The sequence below is a fragment of the Rhinoraja longicauda genome, chromosome 18 (genome assembly GCF_053455715.1).
Source record: "Rhinoraja longicauda isolate Sanriku21f chromosome 18, sRhiLon1.1, whole genome shotgun sequence".
Classification (NCBI taxonomy): domain Eukaryota; kingdom Metazoa; phylum Chordata; class Chondrichthyes; order Rajiformes; family Arhynchobatidae; genus Rhinoraja; species Rhinoraja longicauda.
In genome coordinates this window covers 20318557-20330803 of record NC_135970.1, presented here as the reverse complement: position 1 = coordinate 20330803, position 12247 = coordinate 20318557, and the positions used below count along the sequence as shown (strand labels likewise).

General features: G+C 49.8%; 1 protein-coding gene across 1 annotated transcript in view; it reads right to left on the bottom strand.

Annotated features, from left to right (window-relative positions):
- LOC144602315 (polypeptide N-acetylgalactosaminyltransferase 18-like) overlaps positions 1–8056 on the bottom strand; it is a 47638-nt gene extending 39582 nt beyond the window's left edge. The window contains exon 1 of the mRNA XM_078415268.1: positions 7672–8056. Within this exon, the coding sequence (XP_078271394.1) occupies positions 7672–7870 (199 nt within the window). The 5' untranslated portion in view covers positions 7871–8056. The remainder of the gene's footprint in view (positions 1–7671) is intronic.
- Between the last annotated feature and the right edge of the window lie 4191 nt (positions 8057–12247).

Sequence of the window (12247 nt, the reverse complement as noted above, 5' to 3'; positions counted from 1 at the left end):
CCAACAATTAAAGTCCTAACCTCCCCAACCGAAAGCTGAGAACCTGAAGTCCCGGCAACATCCTCATAAATCCTCTTTGCATCCTTTTCAAACTTCATCGCACCGATACTGGAGCAAGGTGACTAAAACAGAACACAATACTCCAGGCGTGGCCCTATCAATGAATTGTACAACAGTAACACACATCAAAAATACTCCAGCATTTTGTGATACCTCCAATTTCTAAGTTCAGTTCCCTGACTGATGAATATCAGCGTGCCAGACACTATTTTCACCAACCCTTCTACCTGTGATTCCACTTTCAGGGAACTATGTACGTACTCCTAGGTCCCACTGCTCTATGACACTCCCCAGGGCCCTACTGTTCACTGTGAATATCTTGCTTAGTTTTACTTCCCGCACTGAAACATCTCACTGCACCAGATTAAACCTGATCGCGGTGACGTTGGCCACAATGACAGTAACGCACTCTGTATAAAATGTAGTAACCCCAAACACAAAATTATTTCCCTTCATCAAAACCCAGCAAATTCTATATCTATTCGAGATACAAGAGAGTGGAGATGTTGGCATCGTGAGCAAACATCAAACTCTGGAGGGACTCAGCGGGTCAGGCACCATCTGTGAAGGGAAAGGACCCTTCTTCAGACTGACGGAGTAGGGGTCAGAAAGGTAGAAAGAAGGTTTTAATCCCTGGGATTTCTATCATGAACTTTACCCCACCTCTCTCTCCCCCCTGCCTGTCCCCATTCCAATGCCACACACGTCTCCCACCATCGTTCAGAACCCCAGGCAACCCGTTCCTCACTTCTCCAACGAACACTCACCTCCTGCCCCCAAGTCCTTCAATTCCCTTTTATACCCTCTCTTTCTCCGCCTCACTGTCCCCTTCCACCCGTACACCTCCTTCCGGCTTTACATTTCACTCCTCTTCTCATCTGACACTCTTTTTCCCCTTTTTCACCTTCAGCCTTTCTCACTGACTCCATCCATCAGCCTATCACCCCCTCCCCCAACACACACCCACACCTCACCTGTATCCACCTATCACTTGCCAGGCTTTGTCCCATCCTCTCCTCTGTTTTCCAGCTTTCTCCCCCTCCCCCCTCCAAAGAGTCTAAAGAGGGGATCCAACCCAAAACGCCATGTGTCCACAGATGCTGCCTGACCTTGTTGAGATCCTCCACCACTTTGTGTTTTGCTCATGTTAACCATGCTCATGGCAAAGATACAAAAGGGTTCAGGAAAGCACTAAAGCAACAGGCAGGGAGTGCTCGAGGCTCGACACCACCACGTAGCCTGTGGCAATACCTCACCCACTGGTGGGGTGGGCTTGCAGAATCAGAGGCCCACCTCTCTGTATCTGCACGCCTCCAGCAAGCGTGAATCACTGCAAGACCAGACACGCTTCACCCTGCGTTTCCTCTCAGCAACACGAGCAGCGGGCACACCCTCAACACCTGCCTTTCATCCCCATCCACAGGCGGAAACATGACCTGATGCCGCTTCTCATGCATTTCCACCCTCTGTGTTACAACCTGTTCAGGAACGCTTGGAGGAATCCAGGCCGGCACGGTGACGCGGGGGTGGAGCTGCTGCCTCACCACCTCCAGCTGCCCCGCTTCCATCCCGACCTCCAGATCTTTTAGAAGAGTATAAAATCATGAAGGGAATGGAGAGGGTGAAATCACAGAGTCTTTTTCCCAGGGCAGGGGAAACAAGAATTGGACGGCGTAGATGTAAGATTTAAATGAAGCCAGGGGGGCAACATTTGGGTACATGGATCGATCTGTCAGAAGCTTGGCGACACAAGAAATGGGACCTGCTTGGTCAGCATGGACATGTTGGGCCAAAGGGCCTGTTGGCAGTGTGACTCTATGACTCTAATTCCCAGCTGTGTGTCTTGAATTCTAGATCAATGGGATCTGCTGGTTACAATGATAGTAAAAGTGTTTTATGCAGCAATTGAGAGGTTCCAGGGAGCTCTCCCTCACCATTCATAGCCCCGGACCCTGCACCATGCAAGGAGGGCTGCTGAAACATTCCGGCACTAATAAATTTTCTTCACATTCCTTCAGGTTTTCATAAATCCCAAGAGAATTTATTTCAGCCGAGATGTTAGAGATTGTGACGTTCATGGTCTTCATCCTGATTTATGCCTGGAGAGTTACTGCCATCTGTGTAGAACCTGTGTTACTGATTCCCTGCTCAACAAAGCTTCACTGTGAAGCAGGGCGCGTTCAACTGCAACAGAGAGGGAAACACTCAACGGTTTGCATAAAGACCGTACTCAACGGCACACCTGGATCACACTCTCTCCCTGCCTTGCCCACGTTCGCCAACGCTCCTGCAGTATGCTGAGCCGATGGGCCAAATTGCCCTGATCCTGCTGAGAGCCACAGCGGTGTAACAAAGGAGGAGGTCGTTCAGCCCATCAAGCCCATCCTAGCTCTGTGAAAGAGCACTCTCCAATCCATCCCACTCCCTGCCTCTCTCCCTACAGGCCTGACCATTTTTACCTTCTGGGACTGCTGCCGACTGAAGCAGCTTAGAGAGGGCTGGAAGCCAGGAAATGTGGGTTCAGCTCACCAGGAAGGCTTGTGCTTGTATCCACACAGTTTAGCAGAGTGAGAGAGGAGCTGAATGAAACAAATACCATTCTGAACGATGTTGAGTGAATGGATGGGGGAAGAGGATGGTTCCTAAAGTGTGAGGATCTAGAACTAGGGTCACTGCTTAAAAATAAGGAGTTTGACTTTAGAGATACAGTGCTGAAACAGTCCCTTTGGCTCACTGAGTCCGTACCGACCAGCAATCACCCCCCGCACACAAGCACTATTCTACACACTCAGAACAATTTACAATTTTTACCAAAGCCAATTAACCCTGTACGTCTTCAGAGTGTGGGAGGTAACTGGAGTACCCAGAAAAACCCACACGGTCACAGGGAGATCGGCTCAAACCCGGGTCTCTGGCACTACAAGGCAGCAACTCTACCTGGCTGTCAACATCACCAATGATCCATCGTGGACCAACCACATCTAAGCTATGGCCAAGAAAGTACACCAACATCTCTACTTCCTCAGAAGACAAAGGAAGTTCGACACGTCTCCAACAACTATTACCAACTCCCACAGATGCACCATGGAAAGCATTCTTTCGGGATGTATTACAGTGTGATTTGGGAACAGCTCTGCCACAAGACTAAGAAATTGCAGAGAGTTGTGGACAAAGCCCAGCTCATCACACAGACCAGACTCCTCGCCATCGACTCCATTTACACTTCACACTGTCTTGGCAAAGCAGCCAACATAATCAAGGACCACTCACAACCCGGCCATTCTCTCTTTGGGCAGAAGATTCAAAGGCATGAAAGTATGTATTACCAGATTCAGTAACAGCCTCTTCCCCGCTGTTATCAGATGACTGAATGGTCCTCTCATAAGCTAGTGTGTACTCCCGATTCACCAACCTACCTCATTGTGGCTTTTGCACTTTTTTTATCTGCACTTTCTCTGTAACCATAATATTATAATGCTGTAACACTATATTCTGCACTCTGGTATTTTAGTCTTTGCAATGTCTGTTGTACTTGCTTATGGATGAATTGTACTCATGTTTGGTACAATTTGACTGAATAGTCAATGCAAAATGTGTCCTGGTAAACGTGACAATGATAAATCAATACCAAAATCAGCGGGGAACATGGAGAGCTCTGGGCTGTACATTCATCGTGTGGGAGTGAGAATCCGAGGGAGGCACACAGCAGAGAAACAGGCTCTTGGGCACACTAGTGTATGGCAACCGGCAATTATTCATACAATGACCAATTTTTAATCTCCCCACATTCTCATCAACCTCTACCCATCCCCCACACGGCAGGGGCAACCTCCAGTGGACAATTATCCCACCGACCGGCGCATCTATAGAAGGAAACTGTAGCACCTGGGGGGAAACTCACGCGATCACAGGGAGACTGTGCAAACTCCACACAAGCAGCGCCAGGGGATCGGGAGCAGTGAGGCAGTGTTGCTGCCGGGATTAGTGGTTGCACCAGAACCTGGGCCACATCCACGATTGAACGAGTCGGGTGGAGGGAACAGGTTTAACGGGGACAATGGGCTAGCAGGAACTAGGGCGGATGAATGGCTAGCGTTATAGATCTGTACAGCATTATGTCCATACTTTGTCCATGTCAAACTGTTGGCATCCTCGGCAAATCGCAATTGCCTGCATTTAGCCCATATCCCTCTAATCCCTTCTGATCCATATATCTAGCCAAATGTCTTTTAAAAGACTTAAATGTATCCAGTTCTATAGCTTCCTCTGGCAGTTCATTCCAGATACAGTCTGCCCTCTGAATGAAAAAGTTGTTCTGAGGTCCCTCTTAAATCTCATCCCTCTCATCTTAATCCTGTGCTCTCTATTTTTAGGGAAAATTTTCAGGTGCTCTACCTGAGGGAAAAGATAGTGAGTGTTCACTTTCTCCCTGCCCCTCATGGTCTGTACACTTCAACGAGGTCAACCCGCAGCCTCCTGGGGTCAAAAGAAAACAGTCCCAGGAAAAAGTCCACTGGACTTTATCTTGCATTAAACGTTATCCACGTTATTCCCTTGATCAAGTATTTCCACACTGTGGATGGCTCGATTGTAATCATGTATTGCCTTAACATTGCCTGGTTAACACACAACAAAGGCTTTTTACTATATCTTGGCACACGTGACTATATACTAAACTCAACTCAACTCTCCCTGTAACTCAAGCCCGTAAATCCCGGTACTCAGAGGCAAATAGATCTACCGCACCCATCACTCTGACACATTTGGGAGCATAAGATAGTGCAGTCACAACACTGCAATGCGGAGCACCCCATACGATGATAAAGTGGGGGTGGAATAGATTTAAGGATTCCTCAAAGCCTCCTTGAATAAAATACAACATTCTCATTGACTGCTGGCAATTCAATGGTCCAGAGTGATTGATTGTCATACCTGCCGACAACAGGACCGTGAAATTCTTAATCGCTGCAGGTTAACAAGCTCATAAATGGAACAACCTGCACAGATAATACATCATAATCAATTATACCATAAATTAATAACAGTAATACGAGGTAACCATAACAGTGCAAAACCCAATCTGTGGCCCACGACCGCTCAATGTGGAGACAGAGCACGAGGGATGGAATTGATGAGCTTGAGTCACAAGCCTATAAGTAGGAGAGCATAGAACACGGAACTGTTCTGAACAGAGTCTTATGAAGGATCCCAACCTGAAACGTCATCTATCCATTTTTTCCAGAAGCTGGCTGGCCCACTGAGTTACTCCAAAGTTTTGTGTCTATCTTTGGTATAAACCAGCATTTGCGGGTCATTTTTATTATGTTATAAAACAGTACTGCACAGGAACAGGCTCTTTGGCTCACCGTGTCTGTGCCAAGCATGATGCCAAGTTAACCAGATCATTTCTGCCAACACGTGACCCATATCCCTCCATTCGCTGCATATCCACGTGCCTATCTAAAAGCCTCTGAGACACTGTCGTATTTGCCTCCAACCACCATGCCTGGCAACGCATTCCAGGCACCCACCACACACAACTCACCCCGCACATCTCCTTTAAACTTTGCCATCTCACTTTAAGTCTGCCCTCCAGTCCTTGAGATTTCCATCCTGAAAAAAAAGGTTCTTCTGATCGTCTATCCTATCTATGTCTCCCATTATCTCACATACTTCTCTCAGGTCTCCCCTCAACCTTTGACTTCCAGAGGAAACAGTCCAAGTTGTGAGCACTCAGGGGCCCATCGTCAGCAGAGCATGCCCCCTAACAACCACTCACTGTCCATCCCTGTACTCTCTGCTTCCCTTCAGCCAACATTATAGAGTCACAGGGAGATACTGCACAGATACAAGTCCATGCCAACCATTCTCCCCAATCCTACTTTCCTTTTATTTACTGTGTCCCAGACCATCTCAACTCCTTCCTCTCCCCTCTGACTCATTGCCCACACCCTTCATTCCTCTCATTCAGATATACAGCACAGAGAGAGACCCTTCAGCCCAACTCATCCATGCCAACCACAGTGTCGTCCTCAGTTAGTTCCATTTGCCTGCATTTGGCCCACATCTAAACCTTTCCTATCCAAGTACCTGTCCAAATGTCTTTTAAATGTTGTTATTGTACCTGCCTCAACTAGTTACTCTGGCAGTTTGTTCACCTTCATCACATTCTGCATGAAATAGTTGCCACTCATTCCCCTCTCTCCTTAAATCTCCTTAAATCTATATCCTCTAGCTCTTAACCCCTAGTTTTGGGGACAAGATTGTGACCATCCACCTTATCTGTGCCCCTCATGATTTTAATCTCTAAAAGGTCACCCATCAGTCTCCTGCGTTCCAGAGAAAACAGCCCCAACCGATCCAACCTCTCCACATAACTTGAACCCTCCAGTCCTGGGAAATATTCTCGCTCACTCCATACATACCCTCCCTGGGTTCATGCAGGGCTTGCTCTACAGTGTCAGAGGTTGCAGGTAGATGCATTTAAAATTAAGTGAGGCATAGATAGGGGAGGCAGTCAGAACATTTTTCCGGGATGGAAATGTCAAGGACCATGGCTTTAAGGTGAGAGGGGAAAAGTTCAAAGATGTTTGGGGCACATTTTTTACACAGAGAGTGGTGTGTGGGTGGGTGGAGCACGCTGTCAGGGGTGGTGGTGGAGGCAGATGCAAGAGTGGCTTTTCGGAAGCTTTTAGACAGGCACCTGGATATGCAGGGAATGGAGGGTTATGGATCACGTGCAGGCAAAGGTGATTAATTTAACTTAGCATCACATTTGGTGCAGACATTGTGGGCCAAAGGGCCTGTACTTGGGCTGTACTGTTCTATTATAGAGTTTGTGGAATTTTTTTCCAACACACGATTGCGATGTTCAGGATCACATTCACAATTTTACTGTCACAATAAAAGTCAATTCTAAGGTCAAGGGGTTACTGGGGGCTTTAGTGTTAAGGGGGCATTAGGGTCAGAGAGATGGGGTATGAGGAGAGTTGGATTAATGCAGCTTTCCATCTTCGGGGCAAAAGATGACCTGTACCTAGTCTGAAGAAGGGTCTCGACCCAAAACGTCACCCATTCCTTCTCTCCTGAGATGCTGCCTGACCTGCTGAGTTACTCCAGCATTTTGTGAAATAAATACCTTCGATTTGTACCAGAATCTGCAGTTATTTTCTTACATGTCCCTAGTCTGAGGTCTGGTACCAGAGGTTGAAGACTCACATCTCTTCGGGGCTACGGATGACCCATCTGTAGTCTGAGGTTTGGGATGAGAGGTTGAAGACTCACATCTCTTCGAGGCAAAAGATGACCTGCCCCCCAGTCTGAGGTCTGGTACCAGAGTGAGAGACGTGCATCTCTGGGGCAAAAGATGACCTGCCCCCCAGTCTGAGGTCTGGTACCAGAGTGAGAGACGTGCATCTCTGGGGCAAAAGATTACCTGCCCCCAGTCTGAGGTCTGGTACCAGAGGTTGAAGACTCACATCTCTTCGGGGCTACGGGTGACCCAGTCTGAGGTCTGGTACCAGAGTGAGAGACGTGCATCTCTGGGGCAAAAGGTGACCCAGTCTGAGGTCTGGCAAAAGGTGTTGTGAGGTGTGGAGCTCCAGATCTTACCTTCCAGATGCTGCCTGACCAGAGTCTCCAGACGCTGCAGCCTCTGCTCCAGCGGGCGGCTGTCGGGCTCCGGGGGCAGCTCGGCCGGCGGGGGCTGCACCTTGAGGTAGTTGACCAGCCAGGCGATGTAGAGCAGAGTGAGGAGGTTGGCGGCGGCGCCGAGGATCAGACAGGAGCCCTTCCTGCAGCGGTGCAGCATGCCGGCCGGCCGGGATCAGATCGCATCGGCTCGCCTCGCTCCCCCTCCAGCGCTCCCGGGCAGCGAGCTGTGCTGTGCCGTGCAGAGCCGTGCCGGCATCGGGCTGTGTCCGCAGCGGCGGCCGGTTAACGGGCTCCATCTGCGGGCGGAATCAGCTACTTCCCCGGCCGCAGCAGCGTTTGCACAGCGCCCGTCCCGTCCCGTCCCCCGGCGGAGCTGGAGAGGGAGCGCCGCACTGTGGGAGGGGCAGTGAGGGAGCGCCGCACTGTGGGAGGGGCAGTGAGGGAGCGCCGCACTGTAGGAGGGGCAGTGAGGGTGCGCCGCACTGTGGGAGGGGCAGTGAGGGAGCGCCGCACTGTGGGAGGGGCAGTGAGGGAGCGCCGCACTGTAGGAGGGGCAGTGAGGGAGCGCCGCACTGTGGGAGGGGCAGTGAGGGAGCGCCGCACTGTAGGAGGGGCAGTGAGGGTGCGCCGCACTGTGGGAGGGGCAGTGAGGGAGCGCCGCACTGTGGGAGGGGCAGTGAGGGAGCGCCGTACTGTGGGATGGGCAGTGAGGGAGCGCCGCACTGTGGGCAGGGCCGTCTTAACGCAAGGGCCTGATGGGCACTTGCCCGGGGGCCCACGAGCATAGGGGCCCCATGCTGATCTGTGTATATTAAGTGACTTGCAATAAATAAATACTACTTTAAAAATGTAGGTTCAATAAGTGCTTTTTTCGCAACATTTTCGGTCCCTAAGTGCTTCTCACAGCGATCTGTAAGTGCTTTTTGCAACAATGTAGCACCCTAAGTCCATCGCTGTGCTTTTCGCCGGCACGACAGGGGGGGCTGGTAGGGAAAGGGGGGTGGGGGAGAGTAACGGTAGGGGCCCCAGTACACTGCTTTGCCCGAGGGCCCATAATGCTGTAAAAACGGCCCTGACTGTGGGAGGGGCAGTGAGGGAGCGACGCACTGTGGGAGGGGCAGTGAGGGAGCGACGCACTGTGGGAGGGGCAGTGAGGGAGCGCCACACTGTGGGAGGGGCAGTGAGGGAGCTCCGCACTGTAGGAGGGGCAGTGAGGGAGGGCCGCACTGTGGGAGGGGCAGTGAGGGAGCGCCGCACTGTGGGAGGGGCAGTGAGGGAGCGCCGCACTGTGGGAGGGGCAGTGAGGGAGCGCCACACTGTGGGACGGGCGGTACTGAGGGAGCGCCGCACTGTGGGAGGGGCAGTACTGAGGGAGCGCCGCACTGTGGGAGGGGCAGTGAGGGGCACTCCCTCATGTTGATTCTCAACAGGTTCACCCTGAGAGAGACCCAACAACATTCTGAGCCACCATCTGATCCAGAACCTGGTTTCAGAGGTTGGACCAGCGGTTATCATGTTGCTTCATGTTTGCATCATGGCTGGTGCAGTAATTCCAACGCACAGGAATACAAGAGGCTGCAGAGAGTGGCGGACTTAGCCCAGTCTATCATGAGCACAGCCTTCCCCATCATCGAAAGCATCTACATGAGACGCTGTCTTGGGCAGATGGCATCTTTCATCAAGAATCCCAGCCATATGGCCATGCCCTCTTCTCGCTGTTACCTTCAGGCAGGAGGAGGTGCAGAAGTCTGAAGTCCCACACCACCAGGTTCAGGAACAGCTACCTTCCGACAACCATCAGGTTCTTGAACCGACCTGCACAACCCCAATAGACAATAGGTGCAGGAGGAGGCCATTCAGCCCTTCGAGCCAGCACCACCATTCAATGTGATCATGGCTGATCATTCTCAATCGGTACCCCGTTCCTGCCTTCTCCCCATACACCCTGACTCCGCTATCCTTAAGAGCTCTATCTAGCTCTCTCTTGAATGCATTCAGAGAATTGGCCTCCACTGCCTTCTGAGGCAGAGAATTCCACAGATTTACAACTCTCTGACTGAAAAAGTTGTTCCTCATCTCAGTTCTAAATGGCCTACCCCTTATTCTTAAACTGTGGCCCCTTGTTCTGGATTCCCCCAACATTGGGAACGTGCTTCCTGCCTCTAAAGTGTCCAACCCCTTAATAATCTTATACGTTTCGATAAGATCTCCTCTCATCCTTCTAAATTCCAGTGTATACAAGCCTAGTCGCTCCAGTCTTTCAACATATGATAGTCTCGCCATTCCGGGAATTAACCTAGTAAACCTATGCTGCATGCCCTCAATAGCAAGAATATCCTTCCTCAAATCTGGAGACCAAAACTGCACACAGTACTCCACGTGCGGTCTCACTAGGGCCCTGTACAACTGCCGAAGGACCTCTTTGCTCCTCTTGTTATGAAGGCCAACATTCCATTGGCTTTCTTCACTGCCTGCTGTACCTGCATGTTTCCTTTCATGCCAGCTCGGCAACAGAACACTACAGACCACATCTTGCACTACAGACCACATCTTGACATGTTTTTTTTCTAATTATGTTTATGTACGAATGATTTTAGAGATGGCATTTCGGGGTGAGACCCTTCCCCAGTCTGTCTGTTCCCTCCACGAACCTGCTGAGTTAGTCCGGCTCTTTGTTTTCCGTTCAGATTCCAGCATTTGTCTCCAGGAGGTTCGGGTGGTTGGATGTCAAGATGTTTCTGCTCATGGGGAAGATTAAAACTGTCATCAAAATTAATCTAATAAGCATTACTTCAGAGACCGGAATAACGTTTTCCTTGTAACAGAACGAACCTCTGACACATGTTGAGGTTCCCATTGCAGGAAAGATGCGGAACTGCTTTGGAGAGGGTTTGAAGAGGTTGAGCAGGATGGTGCCTGGATTAGAGGATACTAACTGTAAGGAGACGTTGGACAAATTAATGTGTAGGGAGGAACTGCAGATGCTAATTAAACCGAAGACAGACACAAAAAGCTGGGGTAACTTAGTGGGTCAGGCAGCATCTCTGGAGAAAAGAAATAGGTGACGTTTCAGGTCAAGATCCTTCTTCAGACTGAGAATCAGGGGAAAGGAGAACGAGAGATATAGATGGTACTTAGGAGAAATAAATGGAAGATATGCAAAAAGCAACAATAATCAAGGATATGTGGGGTGCACAATAGGCCACTGTTGGCTGTAGGATAGGTGATAAGAGGAACTCAACAGGACGACAGTAACACTACTACGACAACTAGGGTGAGGGAGGGAGAGAGAGAGAGAGAGAGAGAAAGAGAGGGAGGATGCAAGGGTTACTTGAAGTTAGAGAAATCAATATTCAATCATCAGTCTGAAGAAGGGTCTCGACCCGAAACGTCACCCTTTCCTTCTCTCCCGAGATGCTGCCTGACCTGCTGAGTTACTCCAGCATTTTGTGAATAAATCAATATTCATACTGTTGGGTTGTAAGCTGCCCAAGCGAAATATGATTGTTTTCACTGGATTGTCAGAGGCTGAGGGGAGATCTGATAAAAGTATTTAAAATTATGAGAGATATTAATAGGGTAGACACATAGAACCTTCTTCCCAGGCTGGAAATGTCAGAAAAGCATTAAAGTGTGAGTTTAAAGGAGTTGTAAGTTTAAAGGAGTTGTGCGGGACACGTTACTTTACACAGAGGGTAGTAGGCGTCTGGATCGCGGTGCCAGAGGTGGTGGTGGAGGCAGATACCATAGTCGTGTTTAAGAGGCTTTGGGACGGGCACATGGATACGCAGGGAATGGAGGAATATGGATCACGTGCAGGCAGAAGAGATTAGGTCAAGATGGTATTGTTTTTGGTGTGGACATTGTGGGGTGATGGGCCTGTTCTGGCTTGGACTGTTTTATGTTCTATGTCAGTGCAAGGCAGAATCCTCGTCCAAATCTGTTACCCAGTGAATTCCATTTGTGCAAGTTTCATTGAGTGGGTCAATCAGTGCAGGATTGGCTCACCACAGCCCGCCAGGAAGTTTGCTAACTGCTCTGCAAGATGCAGGATCCATAGGATATGTCTCACTCTCCCACAACTGTATATTGGACATGTGTCCCAGTCCAGGTGTGTTGGGAGGAACTGTAGATGTTCGTTTAAACCGAAGACAGACACATAAAACTGTAATATCTCAGTGGGTCAAGCAGCATCTCTGGAGAAAAGGAACAGGTGATGTATCGGGTCGAGACCTTCGGCTGAAGAAGGGTCTCGACCTGAAACGTCACCTATTCCTTTTCTCCAGAGATGCTGCCTGACCCGCTGAGTTACTCCGGCCTTTTGTGTCTGCCCCAGTCCAGTGCGAGACTCAGGCTTGCAGCACCATCTGCTGGCTGTTCCTTCCATCAATAGCAGCAACTTCCATTTGTACAACACCCACAAGTTTTCAAAAGAAAACAGCCCAAGTGTCATAAAGCTCGGTCAAAGAGGGAGCGTTAAAGGAGAGGATGGGGCGGTGGTTCAGGAAGTGAATTCCAGGGCTCAGGGCCCAAG